At 45.5% G+C, this 20087-nt stretch overlaps 2 protein-coding genes and 3 non-coding genes across 5 annotated transcripts in view; all 5 read right to left on the bottom strand.

Annotated features, from left to right (window-relative positions):
- The window catches only part of LOC111969143 (pleckstrin homology domain-containing family A member 7), a 142264-nt gene extending 140619 nt beyond the window's left edge, over nt 1-1645 (bottom strand). The window contains exons 1-3 of the mRNA XM_070445479.1: nt 1515-1645; nt 1332-1408; nt 1161-1218 (exon numbers count right to left, since the gene is read on the bottom strand). Coding sequence (XP_070301580.1) covers nt 1161-1218; nt 1332-1408; nt 1515-1597 — 218 coding nt within the window. The 5' untranslated portion in view covers nt 1598-1645. The remainder of the gene's footprint in view (nt 1-1160; nt 1219-1331; nt 1409-1514) is intronic.
- Nucleotides 1646-15584: 13939 nt separating this feature from the next.
- On the bottom strand, nt 15585-18880 carry LOC111969488 (small ribosomal subunit protein uS15). The gene is made up of 6 exons (XM_023995660.3): nt 18778-18880; nt 17626-17674; nt 17268-17346; nt 16666-16835; nt 16111-16211; nt 15585-15654 (listed from the first exon to the last, which is right to left on the bottom strand). Exons 1-6 carry the CDS (start codon nt 18798-18800, stop codon nt 15621-15623), a joined length of 456 nt encoding a protein of 151 aa, XP_023851428.1. The 5' UTR covers nt 18801-18880; the 3' UTR covers nt 15585-15620.
- On the bottom strand, nt 15879-16006 carry LOC111969597 (small nucleolar RNA SNORA19). The gene has a single exon (XR_002878018.1). It is a non-coding gene; the product is annotated as a small nucleolar RNA SNORA19 (small nucleolar RNA).
- Nucleotides 16307-16529, bottom strand: LOC111969584 (small nucleolar RNA SNORA73 family). The gene has a single exon (XR_002878005.1). It is a non-coding gene; the product is annotated as a small nucleolar RNA SNORA73 family (small nucleolar RNA).
- Nucleotides 17058-17189, bottom strand: LOC111969589 (small nucleolar RNA SNORA68). Its single transcript, XR_002878010.1, has one exon. It is a non-coding gene; the product is annotated as a small nucleolar RNA SNORA68 (small nucleolar RNA).
- Nucleotides 18881-20087: the final 1207 nt, after the last annotated feature.

Raw genomic sequence — 20087 nt, 5'->3', positions numbered from 1 at the left:
GTACACTGTAACGTTACTGTATTATTGTAGTGGGTTTACTAACGTGTTAGTTCTATTAGCTATGCTGACTATGACGTTACTTTAACTAATATGTGACAACGATGTTGCTGTGTGTAGCGGTTTGGCTTGATGTGCTGTGCATTGAAGTCCAGAAGCAAAGGGAAGAGGTGAGAGGAGAGTGCATAGATGCTAGAATGATTACAATGTGGCTGCTATGTAAGTGAACTGTGTTTACGCATGGTTAGGGGTGTGTGTATTCATTCCCCCTATTCTGTTGAAAGAAAAATCTTAAACGGAAGCAAACTGAACAAAACAGGGATAAACATACCTGAATTTGTCCAATAGAAACTCTAGTTTGCAACTGTTGGACTAATGATTACACCCTATATCAGCAGGCAAGAGTGTGCAAGGCTGTATTGAATGTCACTGTCTGTAACCTCAAATTTGTCTCTTGACCTGTGTGCGTGCACCTATGTTGTAAACTTTCATTCATAGGCTACATTGTAGCAACCTCATGATGGGTATAGGGAAAATGTGAGTATCATGTAGTAGCCTAAACCTATTGCTGTTACATTGAACTGGGTGAATGGAATATGAATGACAGTCATCCAATTTGCTGTAATAAAATAAGGCCATGCTCATGAAAAAAAACGTCTTAAACGGCTCTGACCGCCACTGTTGGCAATGACATTACAAGATACTGTATCATATAAAGCCTGAATAGACTAACATAGCAGAAATCCTTGTGTAAACATTTGCATGAAGTAGTAGGTTATGCTATGCTATACAGCATTTGTTATCGTTCAGCCTGTAGCTTAATAGTGGTCTCATAAGGGGCTAGTCAGGAGCAATAGGCTACTCTGTGACATTCAGAAATGATCAACCAAATCAACAAACCAGTGCGTTGTGTCCTAGTGCAACATTGTATCCATGAACACCTGGGGTATTTTTATGTGTAACCGTGAGAAGGAAAGTAATGGTTTGCATTGCAACGTCATCATTGCTCAACCCGCTGCAATTGATACATTTAAAAGACTACATGCCTTCAAGCGTGCATCCGACACAACAATACTCCTACAGCTATGAGCTATTTGAGCTCGAATCTGACGTTATTGGAGTCACGCACATCCCATACATTAACAACATAAAGCTGCACTCACTTAATGAAGTAGCTGGCCCCCTCGTCCGAGAATCCTTCTTCCCATCCCAGTGGTAAATCTAAAACATAAATACAATGGGCTGCGTGAATCTATACATATCTAGAAGCGGTAAGCTAAAGCACGATGTGCACAGCAGTCATGAAATATAGTATTATTAATTCCTGCGCGTACCTGATCGTATCATGTGTCCAGAGTTGACAGGTTCACTCGTACGAGGATGGAGCCAAGTAGTGCTGTGAGTTTTATCACTGAAAGAAAGACACCTGTTACTGGACGAGGATAACGTGAATAACTGCGCAATTAACCCGTTTCATCAGTAAAACTTTAAGTTAAAACATCACAGTGCATGCTCACTCGATGAAGAAGACCCTGCCATCTCGATAAACTCCATAGGACCAGTGGTCAGGTAGAGTGTCCCGCCCGAGCGGTGCCGCCATGATCCCGGCTTCTTGTTCAAGCTATTTCATTCTCTTCTCCCCTCCGCAGAGTTTTCAGACCAATGATCACCGCTAGGGCTGTAGACTTTTAAAGGGGAAGACCAAACTTATAAAAAAGTCCTAAAGCCAGCGCGTCTTTGTTCCACTTTTAGCCGACGAAAAAGGGGGGTAGACATACCAAAGCGTGCGTGATTGGCTGTGGTTGAATCAAATGCGGTGCGTAAAACATGGTTCTCCAATTCAGTTCAATCAAGCGCAGTATTATTATGCATCACAAGGGTGCAGCTACAGTAATTACACATACGGAATGCGTTGAAAAGATTTCAGCATTAACGCCCTGTTATTTGAGAAGATTAACATTCCTAAACAATAGTCCATCACACGTAAATTCCAAAACTCAGCTGAACGATTTTCCTGCAATAATGACGTCACCTACAGTAGCCTAAACTACAAATTATATAGCATTTCCTGATGAATCTAAGATAGCCTTTAAACCTATGACCTGTGGAAGGTAGCAGGTAGCTGGCAAAATAAAGACCACACCAACATATAGTGTCTTAATAGGGCGTTGGGCCACCACGAGCAGCCAGAACGGCTTCAATGCGCCTTGGCATAGATGTGTTTGGATCTCTATTGGAGGGATGCGACATTCCATTATTTAGTGTTTTGTTGATGGTGAGGGAAGCCCTGGCCCCTAATCTCCCATACAGTATTCACACCAATAGATTTTTTCCACAATTTGTTACGTTGCAGCCTTATTCTAAAATTGATTAAATTATTTTTTCCCCTCATAAATCTACACACAATATTCCATAATGACAAAGCAAAAACTCATTTATTAAGAATTAAAAACATAAATATCTTATTTACATAAGTGTTCATACCATTTGCTATGATACTCGAAATTGAGCTCAGGTGCATCCTGTTTCCATTGACAATCCTTGAGATGTTTCTACAACTTGATCGGAATCCACCGGTGCAAAATGCAATTGATTGGACATGATTTGGAAAGCAACACACCTGTCTATATAAGGTCCCACAGTTGACAGTGCATGTCAGAGTAAAAACCAAGCCATGAGGTCAAAAGGAATTGTCCGTAGAGCTCCGAGACAGGATTGTGTTGAGACAGATCTGAGGAAGGGTACCAAAAAATGTCTGCAGCATTGAAGGTCCCCAAGTACACAATGGCCTCCATCATTCTTAAATGGAAGAAGTTTGGAACAACCAAGACTCTTCCTAGACCTGGCCGCCCTGTGGAGGTGGGAGAACCTTCCAGAAGGACAACCATCTTTGCAGTACTCCACCAATCAGGCCTTTATGGGAGAGTGGCCAGACGGAAGCCACTCCTCAGTAAAAGGCACATGACAGCCTACTTGGAGTTTGCCAAAAGGCACCTAAAGACCATGAAACACAAGATTCTCTGGTCTGATGAAACCAAGATTGAACTTTTGCCTGAATGCCAAGCTTCACGTCTGGAGGAAACCTGGCACCATCGCTACGGTGAAGCATGGTGGTGGCAGCACCAGTTAACTAATAGTAGCCTACAGCAAAGTGTGTTTAAATCATTTCTAACTTGTTAACAATTTCTGCTAGTTCGTTTTTGCTACCATGTGGGTTTTAGCTTGCTTGAGCCTGCTAACTGAAGAGTGTTAATTCACCTGTTTCCATGCATGTTTCATTTTAAAACATTTATCTTACAAAGGAGTTGTTTAATCTAACTCCTTAACTATTTATCTGTACATGGAATTGTATTTTTTTAACTAATTTCGTTCTAATCTTTACAGGAAAATGCCACGTGCACTATCTGATGTGTGGAGACATTTCACTGCAGCTAATGTAGAAGGAAAAGCTGTGTACATTTGCAAATACTGTGCCAAATCATATGTGAAGAATGCAACAAAGATGCATAATCATCTGGCCAAGTGCATAAAGTTCCCTCAGCGCTCACAACAAGCAACCTCTGACAAAAGTCTTTCTACCTCTATACGAGGTACAAATGATGAATCAGACACCTTATCGATAGCAACAGCTCATGGTCCTCCTGGTGGAATCAGACGTTTTATTGACTCAATGGAGGAACGTAGTCAGAGAAATGCTGATGAATGTCTTGCTCGAGCTGTGTATGCATCTGGTTCACCTCTGATGCTCACAGGCAATGTGTATTGGAAGAGATTTCTGAATGTTCTTCGCCCAGCATACACCCCTCCAACCATACATGCTTTATCTACTAATTTGCTGGATGCAGAGTTCAACAGAGTTCAAGTGAAGGTCAAGCAAATCATAGGGAAAGCAGATTGTATTGCAATCATCTCTGATGGGTGGTTGAATGTTCGTGGGCAAGGAATAATTAACTACATCATCTCCACTCCTCAACCAGTATTCTACAAGAGCACAGACATACCAGTCTCTACATTGCAGATGAGCTGAAGACAGTCATCAATGACCTTGGACCACAGAAGGTATTTGCACTGGTGACAGACAATGCAATCACATCACACCCATTGGCTGTGCTGCTCATGCATTGAATCTGCTCCTCAAGGACATCATGGCACTGAAAACAATGGATACATTCTACAAGAGAGCCAAGGAAATGGTTAGGTATGTGAAGGGTCATCAAGTTATAGCAGCAATCTACCTCACCAAGCAAAGTGAGAAGAATAAGAGTACCACATTGAAGCTGCCCAGCAACACCCATTGGGGTGGTATTGTCATGTTTGACAATCTCTTGGAGGGGAAGGAGTCTCTCCAAGAAATGGCCATATCATAGTCTGCTGAAATGGACAGCCCCATCAAGAGGATCCTCCTGGATGATGTATTTTGGGAGAGAGTGGTAAGCAGCCTGAAACTCCTGAAACCTATAGCAGTAGCCATTGCACGGATTGAAGGAGACAGTGCCATCCTGTCTGATGTTCAGACTCTGCTTGCAGATGTAAGAGAAGAAATCCGTACTGCCCTGCTCACTTCACTGTTGATCCAAGCAGAGGAAACTGCAGTTCTGAAATGCATCAAAAAGCGTGAAGACTTCTGCCTGAAGCCCATACACGCCGCAGCGTACATGTTGGACCCCAAGTATGCTGGCAAGAGCATCCTGTCTGGTGCAGAGATCAACAAGGTCTATGGTGTCATCACTACCGTGTCTCGCCACCTTGGCCTGGGTGAGGGCAAGTTTCTTGGCAGTCTGGCGAAGTACACTTCCAAGCAAGGGCTTTGGGATGGAGATGCAATATGGCAGACGTGCCAACATATCTCATCAGCCACCTGGTGGAAGGGACTTTGTGGATCTGAGGCTCTTTCCCCTGTTGCCTCCATCATCCTCCAAATCCCACCAACATCAGCCGCCTCGGGGGGCAACTGGTCCTTGTTTGGGAACACACACACCAAAGAACGCAACAGGCTGACCAATACAAAGGTTGAAAAATTGGTGGCCTACCGGGCAAATTTGAGGCTTTTTCAGCCTGACAATGAGCTATCCTCAACAAGGTTGGAAAGTGACAGTGAAGATGAGGCCTCAGAGTCTGATTGAGGTAGACATTAAGGAGGTCCAGGGAGAAGACATGGAAGCCTGAGAGGAAGACAACCAAAGCTTTAGTTTCAAGACTATAATTTTAGATGTATGTTGAAAACGTTTTTGGGAGATGCGATGGATCATTGGGGATCATTCAATATTCCCTTTCTTTTGTTGTTCAGTGAAATCATTTAATTAAAGTTTGATTCATAACTAAAAAAATATATTTTATTTCTATTGGAAGGATTTAATAATTTACAATTATGTCTACTTATGATAAGGTAAAAGGTTTATGTATCCATATGATTTGGTAATATATCCAATGCAAAAAACAATCTACATTTAAATGGTATTAATATTAATTCCAGTTAATTCCCACGGTAAGTTTTCACCTCTGAATATTCCCCAAAATGTGCAAGCCTACAGAGAAATCACATGATCAGAATCACATCACTTAATTGTGGGGTGAGCTTCAAACAGGAAGCTCACCCCACGACGCACAGGGTAAGATCAGTGACAATTATTTTTCTCCGCTGTCACGATAGCTAGGAGTGGTGGGTGTGGAGTCAGGCGAGGAGAGCAAAGTTTCCAAATGAGACGTATTTATTCCAAGCTGGGTCAAGCCAAAACAACATGCACAATGACCACAAAAACAGGACAGCAAACAATCCATATAGGAACAAAACACAAACATTCACTGACAGAAAGGAAATAAGCCCGCACAAAAGCAGGCAGGCCCTGAAGGCTTAAATAGCCCTGGATAAACAACAAATAAGGTACAGGTGAAAACAATCAAGACAAAACCAACAGAAAAGGGAAAAGGAATTGGTGGCAGCTAGTAGACCGGTGACGACGACCGCAGAGCGCCGCCCGAACAGGGAGTGGAGCCACCTTCGGTGGAAGTCGTGACTGCTCCTGCAGCACGCCGACACCGGCCTCGAGGACGACCCGGAGGGCAATCCGGATGGACGCGGTGGAAATCACTCAGCAGTGATGGATCCAAGATGTCCTCCACCGGTACCCAGCACCTCTCCTCCGGACCGTACCCCTCCCAATCCACGAGGTACTGCAGGCCCCTCACCTGGCGTCTAGAGTCCAGAATGGAACGTACCGTGTACGCCGGGGGCCCCTCGATGTCCAGAGGGGGCGGAGGGACCTCCTGCACATCACCTTCCTGCAGGGGACCAGCTACCACCGGCCTGAGGAGAGACACATGAAAGGAGGGGTTAATGCGATAGTAAGAAGGGAGCTGTAACCTATAACACACCTCGTTTATCCTCCTCAGGACTTTAAATGGCCCCACACACCGCAGACCCAGCTTCCGGCAGGGCAGGCGGAGGGGCAGGTTTTGGGTCGAGAGCCAGACCCGGTCCCCCGGTGCGAACACGGGGGCCTTACTGCAGTGGCGGTCAGCACTCACCTTCTGCCGCCCACCAGCCCGTTTGAGCGATTCCTGGACAGCTCTCCAGGTCTCCTTTGAGCGCTGCACCCACTCCTCCACCGCAGGAGCCTCGGTCTGGCTCTGATGCCACGGTGCCAGAACCGGCTGGTAGCCCAACAGAAACTGGAAAGGCGACATGTTTGTGGAGGAGTGGCGGAGTGAGTTTTGAGCCACCTCCGCCCATGGGACGTACCTCGCCCATTCTCCTGGCCAGTCCTGGCAATATGACCGCAGAAACCTACCCACATCCTGGTTCACTCTTTCCACCTGCCCATTGCTCTCGGGGTGAAAACCTGAAGTCAGGCTGATCGAGACCCCCAGACGCTCCATGAACGCCCTCCAAACTCGGGACGTGAACTGGCGACCCCGATCAGAAACAATGTCCTCAGGCACCCCGTAGTGCTGGAAGACGTGGGTAAACAGGGCCTCCGCAGTCTGCAGGGCTGTAGGGAGACCGGGCAACGGGAGGAGACGGCAGGACTTCAAAAACCGATCCACAACGACCAGGATCGTAGTGTTCCCCTGAGACAGGGGAAGGTCGGTGAGGAAATCCACCGACAGATGTGACCAAGGCCGTTGTGGAATGGGGAGGGGCTGTAACTTCCCTCTAGGCAGGTGTCTAGGAGCCTTACTCTGAGCGCACACTGAACAGGAGGAGACATTAAACCTCACATCCTTTGTTAAAGTGGGCCACCAGTACTTCCCCCTAAGACCCCGCACTGTCCTCCCAATTCCCGGATGACCCAAAGAGGGTAGTGTATGGGCCCACCGGATCAATTTGTCACGAACACCAAGCGGCACGTACTTACGACCCGTTGGACACTGTGGTGGCGCGGGTTCCAACCGTGACGCTCGCTCGATGTCCGCGTCCACCTCCCATACCACCGGTGCCACCAGACATGAAGCTGGAAGTATGGGAGTAGGATCGATGGACCGCTCCTCGGTGTCATAGAGACGGGACAGCGCGTCGGCCTTAGTGTTAAKGGAACCTGGTCTATAGGAGATGGTGAACCTAAATCTGGTGAAAAACATGGCCCACCTTGCCTRGCGAGGATTCAGTCTCCTCGCTGCCCGGATGTACTCCAGATTACGGTGGTCAGTCCAGATGAGAAAAGGGTGTTTAGCCCCCTCAAGCCAATGTCTCCACACCTTCAGAGCTTTTACCACAGCCAGCAACTCCCGGTCCCCCAAGTCATAGTTTCGCTCCGCCGGACCAAGCTTCCTCGAAAAAAGCGCAGGGGGGGAGCTGTGGCGGCGTGCCCGAGCGCTGTGATAGCACGGCTCCAACCCTAGCCTCGGACGTGTCCACCTCCACTATGAATGCCAAAGAGGGGTCCGGATGAGCCAATACGGGTGCATCGGTAAACAGCGCCTTCAGATGACTAAAAGCTCTGCCCGCCTCCGCTGACCACCGCAAACGCACCTGCCCCCCTTTAGCAGTGAGGTAATGGGAGCAGCCACCTGGCCAAAACCCCGGATAAACCTCCGGTAGTAATTGGCAAACCCTAAAAACCCCTGCACCTCCTTTACCGTGGTCGGAGTCGGCCAATTACGCACGGCTGCAACGCGGTCACACTCCATCACCACCCCAGATGTGKAAATGCGATACCCCAGGAAGGAAACGGCTTGTTTGGAGAACACACATTTCTCAGCCTTGACGTACAGGTCATGCTCCACCAGTCGCCCAAGTACCTTGCACACCAGAGACACATGCGCGGCGCGTTTGGCGGAATAGATCAGAATGTCATCGATATACACCACCACACCCTATGCCGTGCAGGTCTCTGAGAATCTCGTCTACGAAGGATTGAAAGACGGCTGGAGCATTCTTCAACCCATACGGCATGACGAGGTACTCATAATGGCCAGATGTGGTACTAAACGCGGTCTTCCACTCATCTCCCTCCCGGATACGCACCAAGTTATACGCGCTCCTGAGATCCAGTTTTGTGAAAAAGCGCGCTCCRTGAAATGATTCCACCGCCATAGCGATGAGAGGTAGCGGGTAACTAAACCCCACTGTGATGGAATTTAGACCTCTATAATCAATGCACGGACGCAGACCTCCCTCCTTCTTCTTCACAAAAAAGAAACCCGAGGAGACGGGTGACGTGGAGGGCCAAATGTACCCCTGTCCCAGAGATTCAGYGACATATGTCTCCATAGMCACTRTCTCCTCCTGTGACAGYGGGTACACGTGACTCCTGGGAAGTGCTRCGTTTACCTGGAGKTTTATCGCGCAWTCCCCTCGTCGATGAGGTGGTAATTGGGTTGCCCTCTTTTTACAGAAGGCGATAGCCAAATCGGCATATTCTGAGGGAATGCGCACAGTGGAAACCTGGTCTGGACTCTCCACCGTCGTTGCACCGATGGAAACTCCTATACACCTACCTGAACACTCCTCTGACCACCCCTTTAGAGCCCCCTGTTTCCATGAAATCTTAGGATTGTGAATAGCCAGGGAATCCCTAGCACCACTGGAAACACAGGCGAATCAATAAGGAAGAGACTAATCCGCTCCTTATGACCCCCCTGCGTTACCATGTCCAGTGGAACCGTGGCCTCCCTGACCAGCCCTGACCCTAACGGTCGGCCCTAATCCCTAATTTAAGAGCGAGTCCGCGATCCATAAAACTCCCAGCTGCACCTGAATCGACTAGCGCCTTATGCTGGAAAGAGCGGGAAAACTCAGGAAAAGAGATTAGTATGAACATGTGACCAACAGGGAGCTCTGAATGAGTCTGGTGCTGACTCACCTGGGGTGTCCGAGCAGTTCTCTGCCTGCCCTCTCGACTCCCAGACGAGCTCCTCCAGCACCGATCGGCAGTGTGCCCTCTCCGACCACAACTGGTGCAGGAGGAGACTCCTCCTCCGGTTCCCCTAGATGCGGCCCCCCCTAACTCCATGGGTGTTGGAGCGGGAGTGCTGGGGGGCGGAACAAACAGCACCCGCTCTGGACGCCCGCGGGCAGCTAGCAGGTTGTCCAGTCGGATCGACATGTCGATGAGCTCATCCAGGGTGAGGGTGACGTCCCGACAAGCTAGCTCCCTGCGGACGTCCTCCCGGAGGCTACACCAGTAGTGGTCCATCAGGGCCCTGTTGTTCCACCCCGCTCCAGCGGCCAGGGTCCGAAACTCCAGCGCGAAGTCCTGCGCACTCCTCGTCTCCTGCCTAAGGTGGAACAGCCGTTCACCCGCCGCTCGACCCTCCGGTGGGTGTTTGAACACAGCCCAGAACCGGCGGGTGAACTCAGGGTAGTGGTCCCTTGTGGAGTCTGGACTCTCCCAGACCGCGTTGGCCCACTCCAGGGCTCTGCCTGTCAGACAGGAGACGAGGACGCTCACACTCTCCTCTCCAGAGGGAGTCGGGCGAACGGTAGCCAGGTACAGCTCTAGCTGGAGCAAGAATCCCTTGCACCCGGCAGCCGTTCCATCGTACTCCCTCGGGGGCGCGAGCCGAAGAGCGCTGGGTCCGGACGCCGCCGGAGAAGTTGGTAGAGCAGGCGGAAGAGGAGCTAGAGACGAGGTAGGGAGGCCACTCCTCTCCCATCTGTCCATTCTCTCCATCATCTGGTCCATCGCCGTCCATATTCGGTGTAGGATGGCCGTGTGATGGAGGACACGCTCTTCCATGGATGGGAGGGGGGGCGCAGCTGCTCCTGCTGACTCCATGGTCAGGGTGCGGGCTTCTGTCAGTGGTGGGTGTGGAGTCAGGTGCAGAGAGCAAAGTTTCCAAATGAGACGTATTTATTCCAAGCTGAGTCAAGCCAAAACAACAGGCACAATGACCACAAAAACAGGACAGCAAACAATCCGTATAGGAACAAAACACAAACATCCACTGACAGAAAGGAAATAAGCCCGCACAAAAGCAGGCAGGCCCTGAAGGCTTAAATAGCCCTGGATAAACAACAAATAAGGTACAGGTGAAAACAATCAAGACAAAACCAACAGAAAAGGGAAAAGGAATCGGTGGCAGCTAGTAGACCGGTGACGACGACCGCAGAGCACCGCCTGAACAGGGAGAGGAGCCACCTTCGGTGGAAGTCGTGACATCCGCTCATTTTTTATTTAATTAAAATTTTAATAATTTTGAATCATCAGGGGGTGCTTCAGCACCCTTACTTCCCATGGCTATGGCAACATCTTGAGGATTTCAGAAATGTATCATGTGTTGGGCTAATATGTTGGATAGATGTTGAAAAAGGTTACAGAAAGATTCTCAACAACAAAAGAGTGATCAAATTACGTCTACATCGGTATCGGCTAAGGAAATCTGTATTTCTTTAACGGTAAATATTGCCTGAAGCTGCACTGTCAAAATTGGATACTGACAGAAATTTCCTAAAACATGCATCTGGCTCTGCTGTAATGGGACTATTATCCCACGCCTTACATTGTCCTCACAGTCCTCACACCCCAGGTCCAGCAGCTTTCAGGTTTCTCTGAGTGAGAGACTTCCCAATAACAAAAATACACTGACATGGCAGGACCTCTCTCAAGAGCAGGGCAAGTTCACATAAAAAATAAGCAACTGCTCAGGCGGCCATTGTGTCATCAGAGAAAGGCTATAAATAGCCAGCTTTATTGTGTGGTATGGCTGACAATATGTTAAATGGCAGTAAGTGAATTAATGATGCATCTACAATCCGACTCTGTGTGTGTGTGTGTGGCAGTGTGTGTGGCATGTACACACAAAGCTGGTTTAGCTGTGGATCTGTCAGCTTCACGTCTCTCTCACTGCAGCTGCAGGCCTTAAGGACAGAGAGCCTTCCCAACCATGACACATTACAATAATGCTTACGCTGCATCAAACAGACCTGCCCAATTTCCTGATGCTGCCCATAAATTTAACTTGGGGTGTGTGAGGCAAAGCTCAAAGTCACAGTATAGAGTACACAGCAGGCTACATCTCCATAAGTAAAGAAGGAAAAGAGCTGTATCACTGGACATCAAAAAAGGAAGACATCAACATATAATGTCTGGCCTCTCTCCAATGTCTTTATGACAACCTTTATTTTTACTGTAGCCATTTGAATACACGTATTCCTCATGATTCAGAATGAGTGGATTACATCTCAATATATATGGGGTGGCAGGTAGCCTAGTGGTTAGAGCGTTGGACTAGTAACCGAAAGGTTGCTAGATCGAATTCCTGAGCTGACGAGGTAAAAATCTGTCGTTCTGCCCTGAACAAGGCAGTTAACCCACTGTTCCTAGGCTGTCATTGTAAATAAGAATTAGTTTTTCACTGACTTCCCTAGTTAAATAAAAATTAGTACTGCCATCAGGCCTTTTTTACCAATGCAGTGTTTTATCTCCTGGTCTAATACATTTTTAAAAGGACTAAAAGAAGAGAAATAACTCTCCATATCCTCATGGGCTTCCTGTTAGGTAAAGGTTATCAATCTCCTTCCTTCCTGGACTAAAACAACCCAGAGTACACTCCAAGGGAGCAGAAAGCATCAAACACCCCACTGCATTATAAATATTTGATCACTGAATCCCTATGGAGGAGGCTTTGCTGGCCTGTCCCCCATTGGTTTGATGTACTGTTCCTCTGGAATGATGGTGTGAAATCAAACACGCTTATTCTCCAAACCCATTTGACTACAGATATTATACATCAAACAAGCTCTTTTTTTTCACTGCTTTGCGAGATGTATTGTTGTCTCTACCTTCTTGCCTTTGTGCTGTTGTCTGTGCCCGATAATGTTTGTGGCATGTTTTGTGCTGCTACCATGTTGTTGTCATGTTGTGTTGCTACCATGCTGTGTTGTGTGTTGCTTCCATGCTATGTTGTTGTCTTAGGTCTCTCTTTATGTAGTGTTGTGGTGTCTCTCTTGTCGTGATGTGTGTTTTGTCCTATATTTTTATCTTTAATCCCAGCCTCCGTCACCGCAGGAGGCCTTTTGCCAGGCCGTTATTGTAAATAAGAATACGTTCTTAACTGACTTGCCTAGTTAAATACATTTTAAATAAAAAATTTAATTAAAACAAACTAAGCCAGAAGTTGAAGAAAATGATGGAGGCTGGCATATTGAGGTCGTGTTTCCGTAGTGGTGGTGGTCTGTCTTCATTGTTGACTCTGCAAACACTAGGTGAAGTTAGGTGAGCCAAATATCACGCTATTGTTTGTTTTATTGTATCAGTATAACACACACAAATAAGCACTTGAAAACAACTTTTGAAAATGTCAATGGAACATAAAGAATAACTTATTGCTGCAGATGAGTGACAGGAACTCTCAGAGTGGTGATGTTATACCGTGTTCACATGCTAGTCAGAACTAGGAAACTCTGAAATGTCAATTGAATGTGGCACGTGTATAACTACAACCAGTTAGCAAGTTGGATCTTTCTGAGTTTCCTACTTCCCTCTAGCACATAAACGCTGCATTAGGCATTCAAAGAAAGGCTGCTCAGGGAGAGGGTCAGCGTTGAGAGGTTGACAGCTCTCTTATCCCATGGGACCACAGTTATAGAGTCCTTGAACAACTCTCCTGACAATCTGCCTTTCTCATTCCACTGAATCCCTCTGCAGCAACTCAGTCCTGGAGACACCCCACAAACTCTGAAAAACATGAGCATTTTAACTGGGATCAGTCGTCTACACTGGGGTGGTGTGTATTCACCGAAAGCATTTCAGACAGAGAAAAACTCCAAACCATGAACCCTGGGGCAGAGGGGGACATAACACTGCAGTCCCCAGTCAACCTTTCTCCACTATTCTCTCTCTCCCTCTAACACACACGGTAGTGATGCACAGTCCTGCGCAGCTCTGCAGTATAGGCGCTGCTGCTGATTCCTGCCTCTCCACTGCCAGAGGCTYACAATGCAGCAAGGTGACTCAATGTTATCGTCCTCTCCTAGGAGGCAGCAGCTCCGGCTGAATCAGTGCTAGCTGAAGGGGCTCTGCAGCAAATGCAATAAAGATCTTACAGGCAATCTGATATATCACACCAAGATGGCATTTCACTCCTCAGGCACTAAAACCATGCCCCTGTCCAACACAGATACTGATACACCAATATATACTGATACAAAATCAATACAATGTGTGACACCTTCATTACCAGTTATTCTTTTAGCAGAATAAATCTAGCCTCAGTAATGCATGTTAAATCTCCAGAAAAAAAAGATCACAGAACAGCACACCACTTAATAATGCTTCTATTTATAGGCTCCTGCTTTCAAGGAACTTTAGGAACCATATTGGTAATATGATCTTAGACAATGTTTTCTTTGATTACTGACAGCCAAAATATACAGATATCTAAACCAGAGGCTTTCAAATATTTACAATGATTAATGACAAATTAAAGATGGATATCTTTTGATGTCACATAAGCAGAGACTAGTCTAATCATATGAATAATACTTCAAGGGGAAGATGACTAATGACATAGAATAAAAGTTGGTGATGTTGAAGTGAATCATCTTCTGGCAGGTGTATGGTTCCATCTGGATGAAGAGTAAGTACCGCTTCCAGGTCCTGCACTCGGTCTCCCCAGAGGGGCCAAGTGAGCAGGACTGCTGGGTGAGAGGTTAGGCTCCATTAATCAGACTCCTGCTTCCTAGCAGTCTTAAAGATTGTGGGTTTACGAGACTGCTAGTGATGAAGAGTAGTCTTTGTGGCCTGTGGTGCGTTAACTTTTACTTAATATCAGAACCACCATCCCATGATAAATGTACCAGTTGCATGTGCAAAAATATGCCTGCTGAATTCAACCGCTTCACAAACATGTACCATCAAAAGGAGTAAGTTCAGGCATTTAGCCTTTAAAGGCATACCTTTGGTTGAGTGTAATTTAAGTTAAATGCTGCCCTCTTGTGGTAAAATTGTACATAATGACTGAACACTTCAATACAGTAGCATTTCTCCATCATTAAACCATGAATACATTAATTTAGCCTCTAAATGCCACAGAACAAAGGTTTCTCATTGATTGCATGTGAAGGCCCAGTGTTAGATCGTCTCCAACTTTTTTTTCCTCCTGCTATGAGTCAGAGCTGGGAGGAAGCCTGGAGAGCACAGCAGTCTACACCACTGCACCAGGTTGCCTAGGAACCAGAGGCTCTCCATCCAATTATATAGAACACATTTAACAAGGTAACAATGAATCTACGCTTAAGTGTTTATATAATTCAAATTACTTTCAAATACTAATGAAATGATTATTAAATTAAAACATCAATACAATTAGTTAGCCATTTATGCAATAAGGCATGTTAGTTACTCTGGGGATTTTTCCAACCACAACAAAAATATAATTGCAACAATTTAAAAGATCTTAGAGGAAGTTCATAGGAAATAAGTCAATTGAAATTCATTAGGCCCTAATCTATGAATTTCACATGCCCAGGTTAAGGCATGGCCATGGGCCCACCCACTTGGGAGCCAAATCTAGCCAAGCAGGAGTTTCTTCCCACAAAAGGGTTTTAGTAGCCTGAAATACTCCTCAGCACCTGCCCCAGACAATCCCACACGTTACGCAGCCAGATGTCAAATCCTGGGCTTGTGTGCTTACATGTGGCCTGAGGTTGTGAGGACAGTTGGTTGTACTGCCAAATTCTCTAAACCAGAGTTGCCTCATGGTAGAGAAATTAACATTAAATTCTCACACCAGCTCTATTGAACATTCCTGTAGTAAGCATGCCAGTTGTACACTCCCTCAAGTTGAGACATCTGTGGCATTGTATTGACAAAACCGCACATTTATTGGGTCCTTTCCCCCCCCAAAACAATGTGCACCTGTGTATTCATGTTTAATCAGCTCCTTGATAGGTCACACCTTTCAGGTGGATGGATTGTCTTGCAAAGGAGAAATGGTAACAGGGATGTATTAAAAAATGTGCTCACAAAATTGAGAAATAAGCATTTTGTGCCTATGGAACATTTCTGGGATCTTTTATTTTAGCTCATGAATCAAGAAACCAACACTTTACATGTTTATATTTCTCACTATAAGTACTAACATGTGTACTTTCACCACCCTTTATAGAACTCCACCTCTTTAAAACAAAAACACAGCAGACAAGATCCTTACAAATGGATCTTTATTGGTGAAAATGACTCTTATGCCACCAGAGCAGAAGCAGTAGAGGATTCGCTGTGGATCAAGAGGGAAAAGGGATTAGTACTGTAAAGTTCTGTAATCAACTAAAAAGTTGAACATCTGCAAATTTTAACAACTAACAATAGAAGCAGTCTGGTGATCAACCAGTAAACATTTTTTAGTATATATTCTCAGCCTGCTCGAGACTGCTAATTATCCAGTTTAGGTAATGCCTCTGGCAGTTGGTAAGAATTAACTAGAACCACTGAGTGGCAGGGAGATGTATGAAGGGGACTGGCAGGTTGGCACAGAACAGCCATTCTGCTAATTTACCTCCAAGGTTTATCTAGCACATAAGAAATATCTCAGCTCTTACAAGGGAAGAACAGGACAATGAAGTGTGCCATTTAGTGAACTAACAAACTGAAAATATTAATAGAGTAGGTACTATGCCTTCATGCTGACTTGCTCTCCCAAAAGTCAATAAAGCAGTGAAGAGGTAATACGTACTACTTCCAGTTGGGGGCAAGAACTCTCTTGGTCTTGTAGTAACGGGCCAATCTGTGGATTCTGCTTTCAGTGAGAATCAGACGGAACTTGGCATCCTTGTCCTGCAAGAAAAAAAAACTATAGTTTAACAGCCCTTCGGCATAGTCAAAAATCTCAAACGGTCAATGGCAAATGCAGGTATTACAATTTTGAGTTAACTTGTGCACTACATGGTTTGCCTCCCCAGTCATGGCCCAGAGGCTCTGGGAAGACATAGGAATATGCAGGACGCCGTCCCCACCAGCCCAAAGGCTGGGAACAGGCTTGCTGTACAATGTTGTGGAACGGGACTGTACATCATGGCACTGTACAGTGCTACGCTCCCATAAGCCACTTAGACGGAGCCATGCAAGAGCAACCTCACCGGCTGTCCACATTGAGCATCAATCAATACATTTTTACAGCGAGGCACAATTTAGTTGGATTTTCAAACATTAAGTTTTGCTTGAGATGCTGGTGGTTTAACAGTCTCCCTCCCTGGAAGTTAAATGGAGTCAGACATCTAGAGGTCGTTACCTTTCTGTTCCTCTCCAGATGCTTCCTTATAGCAACAGCCTTCTTGATGAGGTGGTACAGATCCTCGGGCAGGTCAGGGGCCAGGCCCTTGGACTTGAGGATCCTCAGGATCTTGTTTCCAGTGACAAAGCGCACCTGGGCAACACCATGAGAGTCCCTAAGGATCACACCTGGAGAGAGAATAGTAGTATCAGCCTTTTCTAATTTACATCTCCTGGTAGCTTCCCCTCTGTGGTTTGTACTTTGTGTGGGGGTCAGCCAAACTCAAAATGGTTTGGTTGTAGAAAAAACACAGGACAATCCTTTCAATTTTTGTTCTAAACGGATGGAGAGGAAAATAATTTGAGTAACAATATGCATAGGACTAAAACTGGGTAAATAATCTGGAGTGATAATGTTGAACCTTGAATTCACTTTCAATGGCACATCAGCTTCAGGGAAAGGCGACAAGGTACATGTTGATTTTAGCACACCTGACAAAATCATACCATTCATTTGATATGGCCTTTGGGTTAGGGTGCATAAGTCATTGTCTTCTCAGTTCATAATGTGGCAATTTTATGGAAAGAGCTGGACAGCATACAAATTAACAAGGTCCTTACCAATCTGAGAGGGAGAAAGACCCTTCTTGGCGAGCTTGAAGATCTGCTCTTTGACGTCATCAGATGTAACCTTCAGCCACTGTAGAACAACATTTCAGAGGTTGAGAGACTGATGATGTCCCCTTTGTCCACTGAGCCTTCTACTCACAGGAGTGAGCCTTTGTAGTTTAAGTTAGGTATTTAGCTAGACTCGGCAATATGACATGTACATTCCAGTGAAAGTTGTATCAATGATGATATAATGGCAAACCATGTAGCCACATTACTAGGTTGACCAGATTCATTAACATATTTTACAAAACAGCTAGCAAGATGCCAGTTGACCATCTAAAAGTTTAATGACCAACTACATACTTACGGTGGGCACACTGCGCCTGTAGGGTAGTGCAGACTGGGACAGGCCCTTGCTGAAACAGAAGGAAAGTAGCTGTAAGTCAGTAGCTAGTTAAATCATGACAAATAGCCACGCCTGGACTTGAGATAATGCATTTCAACTAGCTAGCTAGTTATTTAGCTAGTGTCGTACTGTGTAACTAGCTACACTATATATACACACAAAAGTATGTGGACATCCCTTCAAATTAGTTGATTTTTATTTTATTTTTATGAAACACCCCTCCATTGGGCCCGAAGCAGTAGAGAGAAACGCATTCTCTCGAGTGATCAAGAGTTTAAAAAAGGGTAAAAATATTAGAACATTTAAAACAGTTTGGGAAGGCCCTTCACTGTTTCAGCATGACAATACTGCCTTGCACAAAGCGAGGTCCATACAGAAATGGTTTGTTGAGGTGTGTAGAAGAAATTGACTGGCTTGCCTGCACAGAGACCTGACCGCAACTCCATCGAACACCTTTGAGATGAATTGCAACGCCGACTGCGAGCCAGGACTAATAGCCCAACATCAGTGCCCGACCTCACTAATGCTCTTGTGGCTGAATGAAAGCAAGTCACCGCAGCAATGTAAAAACATCGAGTTGAAAGCCTTCCCAGAAAAGTATGCTGTTATAGCAAATAGGGGGGGACCAATTTCATATTAAATGACCATGATTTTGGAATGAGTGTCCACATACTTTGTCATGTAGTGTACCTACCTAGCATTAGGTAGAAGCTATAGCTAACTAGCCTACACTACGCTAACATTAGCACTGGAATGGGCAAATAATGTTCTGGTTTAGAACAATTTTATGAAAGACTAAATACAATCTTGATCGAGGGGATGCATTGTTACCGTTCCAATGTGCGCGCATATGCGACTAAAAACCCATATAATTATTTTAATGAATAAGCCGTCGGCTAACATGGCAGGAGTGTGTGCGCGGCCATCATGTCACTGTGTCGGTTGCGGCAGAACGCTAGTTGTTAGCCAGCTAGCTAGAAATCAATATAGTTGACATTTAACCAAATGTGTCCAAAAAAAATATGTTGGGGTTGACAAGGTAATGTAAAAAGGTCCAGCTACGGATAACAAAAACCAATATGCTTATTATTTCCGAATGAAACACATGCTTACCCAGGAGCGTGCATGCGACCCATGATGGCGTTCTAAGCGAAAAGAAAGAGGGAGAAAATGTGCGGCTTTTCGGAAGTAAAACTTTGAATCGGAAGTGACGTGTCCTGAAGAAAGATTATTTGTTGTATGCGTGATCTTTTTACAGTCCATCTATGGTAGGACTCATTTAAATTGTGTTTCATATCGACCACGGCATGGATGACTTTTATGTTATGAAACGTAAAATAGCATCAGATGGTTTAAATCAGGGCTGCCCAACCCTTTTCCAGGAGATCTACCATCTTGTGGGTTTTCAGTCCTACCCTAAAACACACCTTATTCTATTAATGACCTGTTCAACAAGACTTGCTGAATCAGATACGCTACATTAGGGTTGGACGAAAACCTACAAGACAGTAGATCTCCAGGAAGACGGTTGGGCAGCCCTGGTTTAGATCCTTTCTATCATTGCCAAGCCTATCGCTGACCTTTTTAACATGTATCTTCTCTCTGGGGAGGTTACCATTGCTTGGAAGGCAGCCAGTGCATCCTTTATTTAAAGGGGGAGATCAATCTGATCCTATCTGTTATAGGCCAATTTTATTTTGCCCTGTTTATCAAAAGTGTTGGAAAATCTTGTCATAATCAACTGACTGACTTTCTTGATGTCTATTGTATTCTCTCTGGTATGCAATCCGGTTTCCTCTCAGGTTAGGAATGTGTCACTGCAACCTTAAAGGTCCTAAATTATGTCACCATTGCCCTTGATTCTAAGCAATGTTGTGCTGCGATTTTTATTGACTTGGCCAAAGCTTTTGATACAGTAGACCATTTCATTCTTGTGGGCCGGCCAAGTAGTATTGGTGTCTGATGGCTGACTTTGGCCTGGTTTGCTAACTACCACTCTCAAATAGTGCAGTGTATAAAGTCAGAACATTTGCTGTCTCAGCCACTGCCTGTTACCAAGGGAGTACCCCAAGGCTCGATCCTAGGCCTCATGCTCTTCTCAATTTACATCCACAACATAGCTCAGGCAGTAGGAAGCTTTGTAATCCATTTATATGCAGATGATACAGTCTTATACTCAGCTGGCCCCTCTCTGGATGTTGTGTTAAACACTCTACAACAAGCTTTCTCTGCCCTTAACCTTGTTCTGAACACCTCTAAAACAAAGGTCATGTGGTTTGGTAAGAAGAATGCCCCTCTCCCCACTTGTGTGATTACTACCTCTGAGGGTTTAGAGCTTGAGGTAGTCACCTGATATAAGTACTTGGGAGTATGGCTAGATGGTACACTGTCCTTCTCTCAGCACATATCAAAGCTGCAGGCTA

The sequence above is a fragment of the Salvelinus sp. IW2-2015 genome, linkage group LG10 (genome assembly GCF_002910315.2).
Source record: "Salvelinus sp. IW2-2015 linkage group LG10, ASM291031v2, whole genome shotgun sequence".
NCBI lineage: Eukaryota > Metazoa > Chordata > Actinopteri > Salmoniformes > Salmonidae > Salvelinus > Salvelinus sp. IW2-2015.
Note: the sequence above shows the minus strand (reverse complement) of the source record. Positions and strands in the feature narration are given on the sequence as shown.

What these genes read in the sequence shown, in the direction of transcription:
- LOC111969488 (XM_023995660.3), bottom strand. Translation starts at nt 18,800, where the DNA reads ATGGGTCGCATGCACGCTCCTGG. An exon ending in TCTTTCTCCCTCTCAGATTG is followed by an intron (nt 16,836 to 17,267) that starts GTAAGGACCTTG and finishes TTCTCTCTCCAG; the next exon opens with GTGTGATCCTTAGGGACTCT. An exon ending in CTTGCCCCCAACTGGAAGTA is followed by an intron (nt 15,655 to 16,110) that starts GTACGTATTACC and finishes CTTGATCCACAG; the next exon opens with CGAATCCTCTACTGCTTCTG.